We start from the raw sequence: 16,178 nt of genomic DNA on the forward strand, positions 1-16,178 counted from the left end.
GAGTTGCTGGGCCATAGCGGTAGACATTGATGCGTCACCGATCGCCCTTACCTGGTGGTAAAGACTGACAGGTCGCATGGAGACACATTGCTGACCTGTGTGAGAAGACCGCTTGGCGCACCTTGGAGCTAAGAATGCAGAGAGGTAGCTTTGGGTCAACCCCTCTCGGCCACTGGCATGCTTGCGACTTTTACAATCCTTACTTGGAACCGCCTAAAAGATCATTTTATTGTCACCGTCAAACAATAGGCCACTGGGTTTAGCATTCGGCGTCCTTCGGGTGCTTATATTGAAGTGCATATGGTGCATTGATTTCAGAAGCATGGAATTTTTGCTTCAATGCAGAAGGAATCTTGAAAAGAAAGCTTGTACATGTCATATACGAGGGCTTATAATATTTTTAGGGGCTGTTTTTCAAGAAAGTAAATTTTTTTTGTAGAAGGGACAGAGAAATGAAAAAGAGCAAAAATATGAAACACATGGTCTTATTGAAAAGTAATACATGAGAAATATATGTGTTTTTTCAGTATTATATACTCTCTCCGAGCCAAATTTGCTGCAACAGCATTGAGTGATGGTTTTGTTTTCTACTGCATACGCAGACCTGGTACATACACGTGCAGCACAAACTTCTTGTGATGATGATCACAGTAGGATTTTTCTTTCATTCTATCTTCTATTTATGTCAATGGTCTCCTCCTAGTTGCCCCCATGCAATGTAGGATGCCTTGGTGGGCATCTGTCTGAGTATTTCGCTATACTCGTCTGCGGATCAATTAAATAACGTATGTTCTAGATGTTTTTTGTTGTTGGAGTTTTATGTAGCAAACTCGACCTGAAGGTATTATTGGAGCGCTTTACATGAGCATCAGTTACATTACATAAGGACGCATTCATTTTTGGTAGGCACGGGGAGATAGTGGGGCATATTTACAAGCCCCTACTCTCAGTGACGTTGTGATGGCGATAGGGCCCTTGTCTTATTTCAAAGGCAGTGTTAAGACACTTAACATGGCTTAATGCTGCCTTGTAAATAAGGTACCCTTTAACGCTGTATTTAGTGTGAATGGGGAAGGCAACGGGTGTTGCGGTGGGCATTCCACAGCAACACCTATTGATTTTGACTCTGCCTCCTATGTGCAAGGGCAGCGTAAATAGGAGGCAACGCCAAAATTATTACCAGGGCAAACCTGGTCTTAAACAGACAAAACAAGGAGAAATGCTTTATTTCTCCTTGTTTTTGCTGTTTTCATGTGTGCTGCCTTGTGCAGCACACATGAAAAATGGCAAATTCCCTATGATTGTTTATGTGCAGAAAGGAACCCCTTCCTGCACATAAACAATCATTTAAAAAAATTGCCTTTTCGCAACTTCTATGTGTGCTGCATTAAGCAGCACACATAGAAGTTACAAAATGGCATTTAAAGATTGTTTATGTGCAGGAAGGCGAACCTTCCTTCACATAAACAACCTTCCCCTCAACACAAGCACCCATGCACTATGGTGCAAGGGTGCCAACGTTGGTGCTAGACTGCTAAATGTAGCGCCAGTGCAGGGAGAAACGCAGGGCTGCACCATATTCTAGTAAATATAGTGCAGCCCTGCATTTCTAAAGTGACGAAGCGTGTCATTATCCTTCTTGGCTTAATGATATGCTTCGCCACTTTATTGTTAGTATGCCCACTAAGTGATTTGCCCAGAATCACAGGACGTGGAGCCAATGCCGAGATTCGAACTTGGGGGAATATGTACAAGAACTGTCACTAACTAGCGTTAGTGTTAGTTAGCGGCAGTTTTCTTAACGCTGCCTTTCACAAAAAACTATCATCCTGTTAGCGATGTATTTACAATACTTCGCTACATAGCGGTAGTACAGCTAGCCACTGTGAAAACTGCTGCTAACACTAGCGTCAAGGCGATACAAATTTGGACGTTAGCCAGACAAAAGTGACGATAGGTCCATTAGCGGCAAAAAAAAATCATGCTAGTCAGCTCAACGTGACTTATTTTGCCTCTAGAGCCCAAAATAGCCTACAAGTCCACCTCTAATAAAAAATAGGAAATAAAACCAAACAAATGCAGAATGGAGCAGCCAGGGCCAAGTGCAGCACAGATCAACAACGCCCCCACCCACTCAAACCTCCCAACCGTCAGGATGACCAGCCAGAGTCCTAGGGGAAGAGGAAATTGAGATTTAGGGCTACAGTTATGAAACAAGGCGCATCGAGCGGAGAAACCAGTGATGCATCACTTTTTATAGCACCCTTCTTGCAACACCATGGCAGCCAAAACCTTGAAAGTGGGGACTGTCCCCGGTCCCCGGAACCTTGCTGGGTTTCCGTCTGTGACCCGGAGTGGGAGGCAGAGGAGCTCTGGAGTTGCTGGGCCATAGCGGTAGACATTGATGCGTCACCGATCGCCCTTACCTGGTGGTAAAGACTGACAGGTCGCATGGAGACACATTGCTGACCTGTGTGAGAAGACCGCTTGGCGCACCTTGGAGCTAAGAATGCAGAGAGGTAGCTTTGGGTCAACCCCTCTCGGCCACTGGCATGCTTGCGACTTTGACAATCCTTACTTGGAACCGCCTAAAAGATCATTTTATTGTCACCGTCAAACAATAGGCCACTGGGTTTAGCATTCGGCGTCCTTCGGGTGCTTATATTGAAGTGCATATGGTGCATTGATTTCAGAAGCATGGAATTTTTGCTTCAATGCAGAAGGAATCTTGAAAAGAAAGCTTGTACATGTCATATACGAGGGCTTATAATATTTTTAGGGGCTGTTTTTCAAGAAAGTAAATTTTTTTTGTAGAAGGGACAGAGAAATGAAAAAGAGCAAAAATATGAAACACATGGTCTTATTGAAAAGTAATACATGAGAAATATATGTGTTTTTTCAGTATTATATACTCTCTCCGAGCCAAATTTGCTGCAACAGCATTGAGTGATGGTTTTGTTTTCTACTGCATACGCAGACCTGGTACATACACGTGCAGCACAAACTTCTTGTGATGATGATCACAGTAGGATTTTTCTTTCATTCTATCTTCTATTTATGTCAATGGTCTCCTCCTAGTTGCCCCCATGCAATGTAGGATGCCTTGGTGGGCATCTGTCTGAGTATTTCGCTATACTCGTCTGCGGATCAATTAAATAACGTATGTTCTAGATGTTTTTTGTTGTTGGAGTTTTATGTAGCAAACTCGACCTGAAGGTATTATTGGAGCGCTTTACATGAGCATCAGTTACATTACATAAGGACGCATTCATTTTTGGTAGGCACGGGGAGATAGTGGGGCATATTTACAAGCCCCTACTCTCAGTGACGTTGTGATGGCGATAGGGCCCTTGTCTTATTTCAAAGGCAGTGTTAAGACACTTAACATGGCTTAATGCTGCCTTGTAAATAAGGTACCCTTTAACGCTGTATTTAGTGTGAATGGGGAAGGCAACGGGTGTTGCGGTGGGCATTCCACAGCAACACCTATTGATTTTGACTCTGCCTCCTATGTGCAAGGGCAGCGTAAATAGGAGGCAACGCCAAAATTATTACCAGGGCAAACCTGGTCTTAAACAGACAAAACAAGGAGAAATGCTTTATTTCTCCTTGTTTTTGCTGTTTTCATGTGTGCTGCCTTGTGCAGCACACATGAAAAATGGCAAATTCCCTATGATTGTTTATGTGCAGAAAGGAACCCCTTCCTGCACATAAACAATCATTTAAAAAAATTGCCTTTTCGCAACTTCTATGTGTGCTGCATTAAGCAGCACACATAGAAGTTACAAAATGGCATTTAAAGATTGTTTATGTGCAGGAAGGCGAACCTTCCTTCACATAAACAACCTTCCCCTCAACACAAGCACCCATGCACTATGGTGCAAGGGTGCCAACGTTGGTGCTAGACTGCTAAATGTAGCGCCAGTGCAGGGAGAAACGCAGGGCTGCACCATATTCTAGTAAATATAGTGCAGCCCTGCATTTCTAAAGTGACGAAGCGTGTCATTATCCTTCTTGGCTTAATGATATGCTTCGCCACTTTATTGTTAGTATGCCCACTAAGTGATTTGCCCAGAATCACAGGACGTGGAGCCAATGCCGAGATTCGAACTTGGGGGAATATGTACAAGAACTGTCACTAACTAGCGTTAGTGTTAGTTAGCGGCAGTTTTCTTAACGCTGCCTTTCACAAAAAACTATCATCCTGTTAGCGATGTATTTACAATACTTCGCTACATAGCGGTAGTACAGCTAGCCACTGTGAAAACTGCTGCTAACACTAGCGTCAAGGCGATACAAATTTTGACGTTAGCCAGACAAAAGTGACGATAGGTCCATTAGCGGCAAAAAAAAATCATGCTAGTCAGCTCAACGTGACTTATTTTGCCTCTAGAGCCCAAAATAGCCTACAAGTCCACCTCTAATAAAAAATAGGAAATAAAACCAAACAAATGCAGAATGGAGCAGCCAGGGCCAAGTGCAGCACAGATCAACAACGCCCCCACCCACTCAAACCTCCCAACCGTCAGGATGACCAGCCAGAGTCCTAGGGGAAGAGGAAATTGAGATTTAGGGCTACAGTTATGAAACAAGGCGCATCGAGCGGAGAAACCAGTGATGCATCACTTTTTATAGCACCCTTCTTGCAACACCATGGCAGCCAAAACCTTGAAAGTGGGGACTGTCCCCGGTCCCCGGAACCTTGCTGGGTTTCCGTCTGTGACCCGGAGTGGGAGGCAGAGGAGCTCTGGAGTTGCTGGGCCATAGCGGTAGACATTGATGCGTCACCGATCGCCCTTACCTGGTGGTAAAGACTGACAGGTCGCATGGAGACACATTGCTGACCTGTGTGAGAAGACCGCTTGGCGCACCTTGGAGCTAAGAATGGGAGAGGTGCTCCAGCCCACCAAAGTAGAGAGGTCTGCATGGCATACCAGGTGCCACCACGACACCGGGTTGCATGAAGGAGATGGTGGACCGCGCCTCTCTGCATCACAGGCCAGAGGATGTTGCGCTAGCCAGATGCTGTGGAGGGTGAGGCCCCTGAGCTGTGCCAACTTCAAGCTTAAGGGGGCCCTGTTGCATCACCAGCATCAGGAGGTTCCCCAGCGGACATGGCGGAGACTGCTGTACCCAGGCGTGTGAAATCGCACCTGGCTGTCTCCTGCTGGCTGAGTCACAGAATTGGAGAGAGAGCAGCCCAATGAGCCCCGGTGTCAATGTCAATGTCCAGGTGAGGAGAAGGTGAGATGCATAGCGAAGGAGGCCCGGGGCCGAGTCGGGCCCAGGCCAATCGCCTGTGGGTGACGCACTCCGTGCCCTGAGCAATCACTGCACCTCTGCTGACCTACATCACCGAAGGCACCTCACAATACTGGTGGGGGACTCCACTATCTGGCTCAAGTCACTGAGATCAGCCATTGGTGGGGTGCAAGGGTCACAGGGGCCAGTTCTGGGTATGCAGTTTGATCCGCCGTTACTCGCTGGGGAACACCGAATCTAGTCGCCACTGTTAGATCGGAAAAGAAGGATGGTGCTGCCTTTCCTTGCCCCCTGTTAGTTTCCTTTTGGGTGTACGGGGGACTAACCCTTAGTGGACTTCCTCTTCCCACATTGCTGCGTGGTCTGGTTGCTGCTGCTGCTGTCCCCATCTGCTCCTGCTGGTTCTTCTGAACCGGAGGCCAGGTATTTGAGTCCCTCCTCTACCCGCTGGCTCCTGGCTGCACCTCATCCTTGGTGGTCCAGTGGTAGAGCGTCACTGCTCTGCATCTTGACTGCCCTCCTGTCCCTCTTTTCTGCGGTTCCTGTTTGTCTTTCTACTCTTCTCCGTTGCTTTTCTACCTTTGTCTTTTTTATCTTTCCTTGTTTGGCTTTGTTTTTCCTGTGATTCTTTGCAGTTCCTTTTTCCCTATCCTCTCCCTCATTGCAGCTGCGAACCCCAGCGTCCCTGCCCCTCCAGGGTCCTTTCCCGCATTTTCCACCTCCCAGCTGTCCAGCCCCCCTGCAGCACTACTTAATGGCGGACACTGTGTGGCCATGCCCAGCGGCCGTGCCACTGTTGCACTGAAGGTAAGCCTGTCTGCGTCCATCCTCCCCTGTACTGTGCCCAACACCAGGGACCTTTCCTCTTGGACACTCCACCCATATGATGCCAGCACCCTCCTCGCCCGCAACCCTGGTTGCCACTCCGCCTGCCATCTAGCATCACCGAAGAATACCCTTGCACCCAGCGCCTGCCAAAACTGCAAATGCACCTCTTGCCACTTCGGCACACCAGCGCCTCTTGCCGCCCAGCCGACCAACAGCGCACCCAACCCGCTCAACTGCATCATTGTCAACGAGCGGTCCCTCCACAAATACGCCACAGAAATCTGGGACCTACTCGATGCCACCTCTTCAGACATCGCCTTTTTCATACAAACTTGGACCAACCTCTGCTCTGGACTGGACATCGCCATCCCCGTCGTTTGCAAAATCACCCGCAAGATCACCTCGACCGTCATGGAGGAGGCATTGCCATCATCTACAAAAGCACTCTCTGACTGACCATGCACTCTAATGACTCAATTGCGACCATGGAACACCTCCACTTCTAGTTCCGGACTAACCCCAACACCACCCTCAGCTGCACCCTCACCTACAGCCCCCAGGGCCAATAACCCCCAGTCACCGATGCCATTGTAGACCTCATCGCACCCCCACGCTCTCCCATCTTACTCGTAGCCCTCAAGTTCTACCTGGACAACTCCAGTGACCAGAACACCACCCCCCTCCTGGGGAACAACCCAAATATCGGACTCAAGCAGCTAGTCACTGCAACAACCCACATAGCTGGACATACGATCGCATCCGTCTTCTCCGCCAGCGGGAACTTCAACTACAGCCACACCACAGAACTCTCCTGGACCGACCATCATTGTATACATCACGCCTTCACCACACCCTCCGTAACCTCTGCCATCATTGCCCCTCCCCCGAATGCAGCTGGATAAAGGCCACCGAAGAATTCCTCATCAACTCCCTCAGCACCACAACTCTGTCAACACTTACAGACGCCAACATTGCAGCGTGCAACCTCCACCAATGGATCTCCACTTGCACGGACACCCTTGCACCCCTCAAGAAAAGACCAGGCAAACAGCACTCCAAGAAGGCCAATTCCCGCCCTCCACTAGTACAGACACACCTGCAGATGTCTCGAGTAGAGATGGAGCCACAACATCAATCAACTCTGCAACACAGTCACCCTTGCTCCATGGCGCAAGGGTGGCTTCATTGGTGCATGGCAACCATTGTGTGTCATCGTAGGGAAAAAAGACAGGGGGGCTTAATGCTGAGCCCCTTCCGGCAGTTTAACGCCGATGGTGAATCATTTTCTTGGCGTACTTGCTGCCTGAGTCTTGCAACACGTTGCGCCGTATTTACAAAGTGACACATCTAGACATATGTGTGACCTTGTGAAGCCCTATGCCACATTACGCATGCATCTGGTATGATGTATGCAGGGTGGGCATTCCCGCTGCAACAAAGTCTTGTAGGATTGGTGCAGTGAAGTCTCTCAGATTTGCCTGCGACAATTCTAGGACACAACTGCATCAAAACCTTATGACCTGCCTCATGGCAGGTGTAAGGGTGATGCAGTGCCATAGGGATAGGCTGGTCCCATGCATTGCTGGAGTTGCGTTATACTTGCAACACAACTGTAGCAATGCGTGACTTTAGCGCAGCCAGATACATCAGGATTCCAGACGTATCTGTCATTGATTGTGACATGGAGTGCTGTACAATGAATATAGCACATCCATGGTGTCGCAAGGAGGGTGCAGTGAAAATTGTTGCAACACATTTTGTCGCAGCAATGGAATACTTTTCATGAATGGGGCCAGGAATGCATCCTATATTACTGATAGGGCGCATCCCTGTCCTTTTGTTCGGGCGCAAGCAGCGCAGCAATGTTCTTTGCAGCGCTGTCCAGCATCCAAACATCTAATTTGTGGACTCAAGTTTTTGCACCAATTTTAAGACCAGCTATTTGCTGGTCTTAAAAAACTGCCTCTAACTAGACTAAGCAGCAGTATTGGGGAATTATCACCATATGGGAATTTCATTGTAAATATTGCGAAGTGGGGTTAGCGGCTGTTTTTGCAGGGGAGCGCCCACCTTGCATCTCATTTCCGTTAAGACCCACTAACAGAAGTGGCGATCTAAAAAATTCACATTTACACAGCAAAAGTGCTGCTAACTGCAGTTAGCGGCAACTTGTAAATATGGCAATAAAAAAGAGCTGCCCAAATGTCAAAAAAATAATTGACGCTACGGCGACGTTAAGTTCTTGTACATATGCCTCTTGCAGGTCCAAAGTCCGTTTTCAACCATCTCAGTTTTTGCTTTAAATACATTTCGCATTTCGACACAACCATTGAAAATGGTGCTTTATTTCTCCAGGCAAGGATCAGAATTGTTAACATATATGAACACATCGCCGTCTCCATCTAAAATGAGTAGTCATGGAAATTTACATTGAGGATCAGTGCGCCCCTCTACATTTCCAAGCAATATAAAGTACACTGTTAATCATATGAGTATGTAGAAGTAGAAGTAGAACAGGGATTTCTGAGTTATTAGATTATAACACAATCATTTTCACTTATTTTCAGCTGAAATGACCAGGTCCAGGTCCTGATGAGAACCCCCAAAAAGACTTGGGGTTTGAAACGCATTGACCCGTGCTCTTGGGAAAGGGCATTCATAGTGTGTTTGGGAAAGACTTTGTATTGCTACTACTCTCCATTTTTACAACACTTTAAGCTTACGCTCCCAGAGCTATACACAATGGCAGGATAAGATACATAATTTGAAAGTGAATGCTTCTGCCTAGTGTTTCATATGTTAGTTAAGGCTGGTCAAATATGTTTTAAAAAGCAATATGTCAGTAAGTTTGTATATGTCACTTATGTCAATACAAGTGTATTTAATGTATGTTTGTACTTTGTTTTCAAGTGTGTTCAAGAACTATGTGTTGCTCTTCATGATGACATGCAAAAAAATGTTTTTCTCAATAAGCCAAAGAAAAGTGAAATAAATCACGCTGGCTAATGAATTAAACATTGGTTCGTTTTGTTTTTGAACCATTGACAAACATGGCAAGTAGATAATTTGCTCGTATAAAAATACAAGTGGTCCTATTTAGTTTGTGCAAGGACCCAAGCCTCCTTTGATTAAAAAGCAGGTTCAAAGTCGGCAGCTCTGGCCATTACGCCAGCTATCATTTTCTATATTTAAGCAATCGATTTGAAGTCTGGCGATTCTTTCGTTGTGAAAGTGCAGAGGAGAAAGGTCACCAGTCTTAAAAGCCAGAGCAGCCAGCTTGTTTAGGGGTTGACTTTGTCCCTCCACTCTAACTGTTTAGAGTAGGGGATTAAAAGCAACACCAACACAAATTGCCATCCTCTCCTCCAACTTCACACATGAAGATCATTATTGAATTCACAGTTACACTGAGAAGACATATTGCTGACATACTTTCGTTCTGCCCTTGAGAGCAAACATCTGTGTTGCAAGGGATGAGTCAAAGCACCTCAATTTCTGTGGCTCCAATAAAATACCTGAATTACAGAGCCCTTACACCAAAGGGTGCTCCCACATGTCTCACAAACTGCTCTCCGATGAATATGCCTCTTTATTCCGCTTGCCGTCACCCCACATGTTGTTACAACGCAGTCATTGCAACAACGCATACCATTACCCTGCAAATCGTACCAACAACTTGCGGAGGGGGGCGCTGGATGTTGGAATAGTATAATGTACTATTTCAACTCCAGTCTGTGTGGACAGTAGGGAAGGTGTTGGATTTTAAATCCAACACCTTTTCCCTCCTCTACAAGTCGTTGTTACTCCTTGCGGGGTAATGGTATGCGTTGTTACAACGCGGTCGTTGTAACGACCATGTTGTAACAACATGCAGGGTGACGGATTCGTAGTAGGGGCTGTTTGCCCTCTCCGATACGTCCCTGAGATGTAAATGGTAAGATATTGATCCTGCTTATGGCTGACGTAGATGCATTTCCAGAGTGGGAAGGGGAACTGAACATTCCCAAGTTTGGTGAAGGTGGTGGAAGAAGAGCTTCCCATTTGTTCCCAGAGAATTATAAAAAGGACAAACGTGGAATTGCTTATTGTCGCTGACTTTTACCAATGCCGAATTGTTCTAGTTGCACTCACATCAAAAATGCCACAAGACGTTCATGATAGACCGTCCGTAAAGCCGAGAGTGCTACAACTTTCGAGACAAATTACCTGGAATATATGTGGATTCCCACAAGTCTAAAATAAAATCAAGTGCTGACGAGTACAGGTGTGCATGTTTTACATATTAAAACTGATATTTGAGTGATCTATTATTCAATGATCTCTACATTTTTTGTATAGGCATCACAGTGGCTGATATATCTGACGAAAAGACAGAATGATGCATTCATATTACGTTGTTCATAGTTCATTATTAAAATTGTTGTAATAATAAGCGTTGTTTCACAGGTCTGGCTTCCGTCAAGCATAAACTCAGAGTAGGGAGACTTTACTCTCCCGGTGTGATACATAACAACTCTTAGAGGTCATATATATATAAAACAAAATCATTTGAAGAATAAGAAAGGGCGTGTACTGAGATTTTTTTCGGGTGGGCTGTAAACAACTCATTTGAAACTGCTCTTATTTTTGTTTTGTCTAGCATGAGCATTTATTATTTGAACGCTACATCGAAAGCGTACTTGGCACAAAATCTGGAGCTAAGAAAGAAGTTACAACTTGTAAGTTTTCATCAAGAATTAAATATGAACCTGTGGAGTGTGTTTATTTCAAATAACTACATTTTAAAAAACACGTCTCCTTTTAGCAAGCTGAAGAAAGCAAGAAAAGAAGCAAAAAAGCATCTGAAAAAGCAGTAGAAGATGCCGAACCCATTGCCAACCCAAAAGAGCATAAAAGGGATGGCTCACCACAGAAAGGTACAGAAATTTAAGATTTTAGTAATGGATTTCAGATTGCCCTATTCAGATTAAATTGGTGTTTCAAAATGTTGTATCCTTTCTACTGTACACTATACCAATAAATATTTGCCTAAGACACAAGTGAACCCGATTTAGGGGGGGGGGGGGGAGAGCAGACAGTGCATATTGTATGTATGTCAGTAAGATTTTAATTGTATCATTTTTATTATTTGTCGTGGAACTTCACATTTCTAACTGCAGTGAGCAAGATACCAAGCAAATACTGGGCGAGTGGTACTTCATACACAGACACACAGACACACACACACACAGACTGACATGTATATGTATGTATATGTGTGTGTATATATATATATATATATATATATATATATATATATATATATATATATATATATATAATTATTTATTTATTTATTTATTTAACAAAGAAATCAAAGTATATACAACTCAGAAAGTAAATATCAATAAATAGCAGAACAAAATACCTAATGATGCTGTAGTTTTAAAAAATTGAAGGGAAATCAGGCGGAGGATGGAATGGTATCATGGACTGCTGATGCTACATAAGTGCTCATGGTTGACATTAACAAAGTGGAAGCTGTTCCTCATGGACAGCTTTCCTTTTGCAGATTGCCATTAGCTGCACTAAGGAGCGAAAGCAAATCACAGTTGTTAACTTGACACAGACTTTCACCATGCCTGTCATGTACAGGAGCACAGTCTGGGAAAGGCCTGATTGTCTGCTCAGCACCCCTTTCCCAAGAGTCTGGGAATGCAAGTTATGCTCCGCATTAAGGGCTTGGCCATCGGCTAAGCTATGCTCTCAACATCCCACCACCAAAGCCTACTGCTTTGTTGAAGCTATGGCTATGCCCAGCTAGTTCAGAGTGCACGGCCTAGCATTTCTATCTGCCCAGTATTTGGCACCTCCCTCTCATATCTTTCTGAATATGTTCTGTTAAACAGCGTGGGATAATACGTGAGTTACATACCACTCACCTGCCGGTTTAGTGATGTCATTAATTGTGTCAATGGTGAGGTGACAGCACAAGCACTACTGGTACTTTTGAAATGACCAGTGTGTGTTATTGACTCTCATTACTGTGAACCCCAGCAGTCTCTAGCAAGGAGTCACATGAAGTGACATGCTGACACCATTCCTATTGGGCAGTGACTACATCTCCTCACCAAAAGTATGCCTAGGTACTAATTCTCTTTGACAGAACAGTAGCAAGGATTAATCAAAAGGATGCAGCTAAATGTTGTATGCCATTCGCAGCCATCCACAGTAGAATGCTGCCTGCACTTGTCAACCATGGAAATAATGGTTTTCTGAGTGTGCAGGACCTCTGCAACTAGTGAGTGGATTTTAAAATTACCATTTAGACGTGGTGACTATCAAATTGTTCTGCTGCTTAACTTGTTTCATCCTGATTCTAAAAATTAAGTCTTTGTGCCACATTTACTTAAATGATGCCATGTGTCATTGCATGAATAGGAGGCAGCAGAACAGCGGCATATCTACAAAGATATGGTGCTTCTGCTTTCATTGAATCTGATGGCACACTTCAGGCTACCATGTGCCACACAAAATCCTTGCACCACAGTGGAAGGGTGTGTGCATGATGACTAGCATTGGTTTTGTAATAAAAGGTTTTTTTTTAAGTTAGAAGAGTTCTGAGAAACGAATACTTTTATCAAACATTATGCTTGCCTCACTGAGGCATACAGTTTAGGTGCAGGGTTCAGTGTACCCTTTTTTATTAGACAAGTGCTGTAATAAAAATCCCATATCAAGATTTTGAATCAGGTTGCCTCTCTATTTGTGACAATGCACTGGCTTAAAGCTTAAATCTGACCCTTTATTTATTTGCACTCAATATTCCAAAATGATTCAAAGTTTTAGATAGTTTACTACTTCAATTTATGAATAGCCCTAAACAGCATTTACTTCACTGGAGTAAATAAATGAGGCACAGCAATATCAGGATTTCAAATCCCTCTTAATCCATTCAGATTGTATATATAAAGTGTGCATCGTCTATTATACATGTACTTTTTCTTCTTTTAATTATGTATGACATTTTCAAAATCAGTTTTTACAATAATTTGCAACAATTCCTCAATGTTTTTTGGGAACCTTATTTTCCCTAATTAGAATGAAGTTTAAAAATATGTTTCTATACCAAGATGAAGTAACATCGACCAAATGTGAAAGACTCAACAATATAACATCCAAACAATCATACGAATTTACTACACAATAATTAATTACAATTCCACTCAAACGTCATTTGAAATTGTTCCCTGTTCTAAAGTTCACAAATTATTCACTGATTCCAATGTCTCAATATGTTTCACTCCATGTATAAAGGTTTTCTGACACCCCAGTAAGACACCAACTCAACAGCAACACTCCACAATGTGTGCAGACCTTCCTGTCCATCAGGTAGTGCCCATCCACCACCTGAAATATGGAGAGTCCTTTTCTTTGGCATTTAGAGTTCAACTAATAAAAAACATTACAAAGAACTCTTGTAAATTTGTCACTTGTTCACCCCGTCTGGGAAAACAGTTTACAAGCAGTCAATTCACCAGTGTTCACTTTGCAGCAATTGAGTTTGACTGCCAGCATCATTGAAAAACTTGTTCTTATGTTTCATAGATTTGAAAATGTAATTGTGTGGTATACTAGCAACCCAAAAAAGCCTAACACATACATTACTTTTGTATCTTTATTTCTGGTAGATGATTTGTGCTCACTGATACATCATTTTAATAAGCTTGAGGTTTGCCCCACCTTTTCTTTGCTGCATGGGCACCTAAATGAATAACAATTATAGAAATACATATGCTCTATTGATTTATTGTTATATTCTCATTGAGTTCAAGGATTTGAAGTATTCAGTCCTTTACTCACAATTGGAATTAATTTATACCACTTAAACATGGAAATGTACCTGCTTTTTGTACACTAAGTATATTTTGAACATTTTCAGGGAGTTTATCAATCAAATACATCCTTATATGCATTTCTGCTATTGAAAACCAATATAGGTTTGTTATTTCACATATCTTGAAGTTTTACATCTGTTTTAACAATGTTTCAGTGCCAATACATAATAGTTTAGTGGTGATTTGTTTACTAAAAGGCATGAGTACTTTACGTTGTTTTTCAGTATTTCGGTATTTCTCATTGTATTGCTTCTTTCTAATACTTCGTTTCTAGTAGGAGTATTCTGTCTAGCCAGACTTGCAAGTCTTACACAACATCATCTATAAGACACCACCAAATTGTTATACAGTTTTTGCAAATTACAGTATCCAATATATTTTCCTTTTTTACGCTTATAACAAAAATTCATGATTAGCGTCACCCCATCCTGGTTCCATTTTTATTTTTTCTGATGCTCTCAATTCCTCAACATTAGAAATGTTCCCACATACAATTGTGACATCACAATTAAATATCATACCATTCACCAATGGCTCGGGTCAGATAGACTTAACAGTCTTAACAATAAATCATTTGTATCTATAATAATGTGTTTAATGCCAAGAAGCATCTTTTATAAAACATCACAGTGTTTAGCTAGAGTAATGAAAACCAAGCTGTTGCTTTAGAGAGCTGTTGTCACATGTGGATTTGCTTGTGGGTTTTCAGCAGTCCATACAGTACACCAGTCGTGCTCTTTAATAATGCTGTTGGTAGCGTGTTGTTAATGATTCTTTGAATCACAATTACTGGTATATTTTCTGTGTCCTCAGATAGGATAAATGAACACAAAAGTTAGAACAGTTTCCTGTAACATTTTGATAGTTAAAGTACAAATTCCAAAGAAAAATGCTCTTAGAATTGTTGTAAAATGGGATAATTTAACAGGAAGTGTGGCACTCATCATGGCGAGAGTTACAGCCAAGTTGGTTTGTTACTGTTGTGCCAGAGAAGAATTAATTACAAATTGAAGAGCGGTAAAGTGTGATTCTCCAAAAATTATTTATGAACTTTTGTGGACTACGTCATTACAATGCAGCCGGTTTGACCACAGAGGTGGGGGGTAGGATGGCTGCCTCCGGCAGGAACATAGATCCAATCGGGACGGTGATCAGATTCCTAATTCCCACAATGGAGGCAGTGCCTGCGTAGGCACCGCCGTAGGGATTAGGATATCCCTTTCTGACTGCCTGTTCAGCAGGTAGCCGGAAAGGGAATTTGTGGGTCACAGGCAGGGCCCCCGTACCCCCTTGGCCTCTGATATGTGGCCATGGGGGCACATGTGGTGCCCTCAAACATCCATGCACCGTGTGCCAGGTGCCACATGGTGCCTTGCACATAGTGCATGGATGGCCCTCCCCGCCAACTATGCAATCATCAGGATAGATAGAAATAAACAACTAGGTGGTGGAATTGCAATAATTTTCAACAGAGACATGAAATGTACGTTAGAACCAGTCGACATTCCTGACTGCGAAGCCGGCTTTTTTAAAATATCGTTGAACCCGAACTTTACGATATCTGGCCTATTGATATACCGGCCCCCTGGCAATTCATCCCAATGGGCGTCAAATCTAGCCAATTATATTACTCCGTACTATATAGCCTCCAAAAACTTTTCACTTATTGGTGACCTTAATTTACATCTTGACGACCCTTCTATCCCCTTTTGCTCAAATTTGTTAGATGATCTGACGGCCCTTAACCTGACCTTAGTCAATTTTGGATCTACCCATAAAGCGGGCCATTTAATCCACCCCATTATTTCTAATATCAACGAGCTAAAATGGCATGAAACCATCCCCATTTGCTGGTCTGACCACCACCTAGTAAAATTTAGCATTAATCTCCCACCTACCACTAGTATACAATCTGTTTTTTCAGCTACATCCAGGAAAAACTGGAAATTTCTGGACATGGCAAAACTTAACGCTGCACTCCATGAAAACCCTCCTACAAAAGGTCAGAACATGGATAGCTTAGCAGCAGCTACTCAACAATGGCTTAGTGACGCCGCTGATCATTGCTTACCCACCCCTCATATCAAAGGAAACAGACACCGTCACCCTGCCCCATGGTTTAATGACCTTTTGAAGATTGAAAAATCAAAATGTAAGGCGCTTGAGCGTCAATGGCGTAAAGACTACGCCCCTGACGTAAAAAAGACCTAC

At 43.4% G+C, this 16,178-nt stretch overlaps 1 protein-coding gene across 1 annotated transcript in view; it reads left to right on the forward strand.

Annotated features, from left to right (window-relative positions):
- The window catches only part of LOC146866021 (transmembrane channel-like protein 1), a 367,836-nt gene extending 356,816 nt beyond the window's left edge, over positions 1 to 11,020 (forward strand). The window contains exons 17-18 of the mRNA XM_085640218.1: positions 10,730 to 10,808; positions 10,895 to 11,020. Coding sequence (XP_085496344.1) covers positions 10,730 to 10,808; positions 10,895 to 11,020 — 205 coding nt within the window. The remainder of the gene's footprint in view (positions 1 to 10,729; positions 10,809 to 10,894) is intronic.
- Positions 11,021 to 16,178: the final 5,158 nt, after the last annotated feature.

This window comes from Triturus cristatus, chromosome 2_1, assembly GCF_964204655.1.
Source record: "Triturus cristatus chromosome 2_1, aTriCri1.1, whole genome shotgun sequence".
NCBI lineage: Eukaryota > Metazoa > Chordata > Amphibia > Caudata > Salamandridae > Triturus > Triturus cristatus.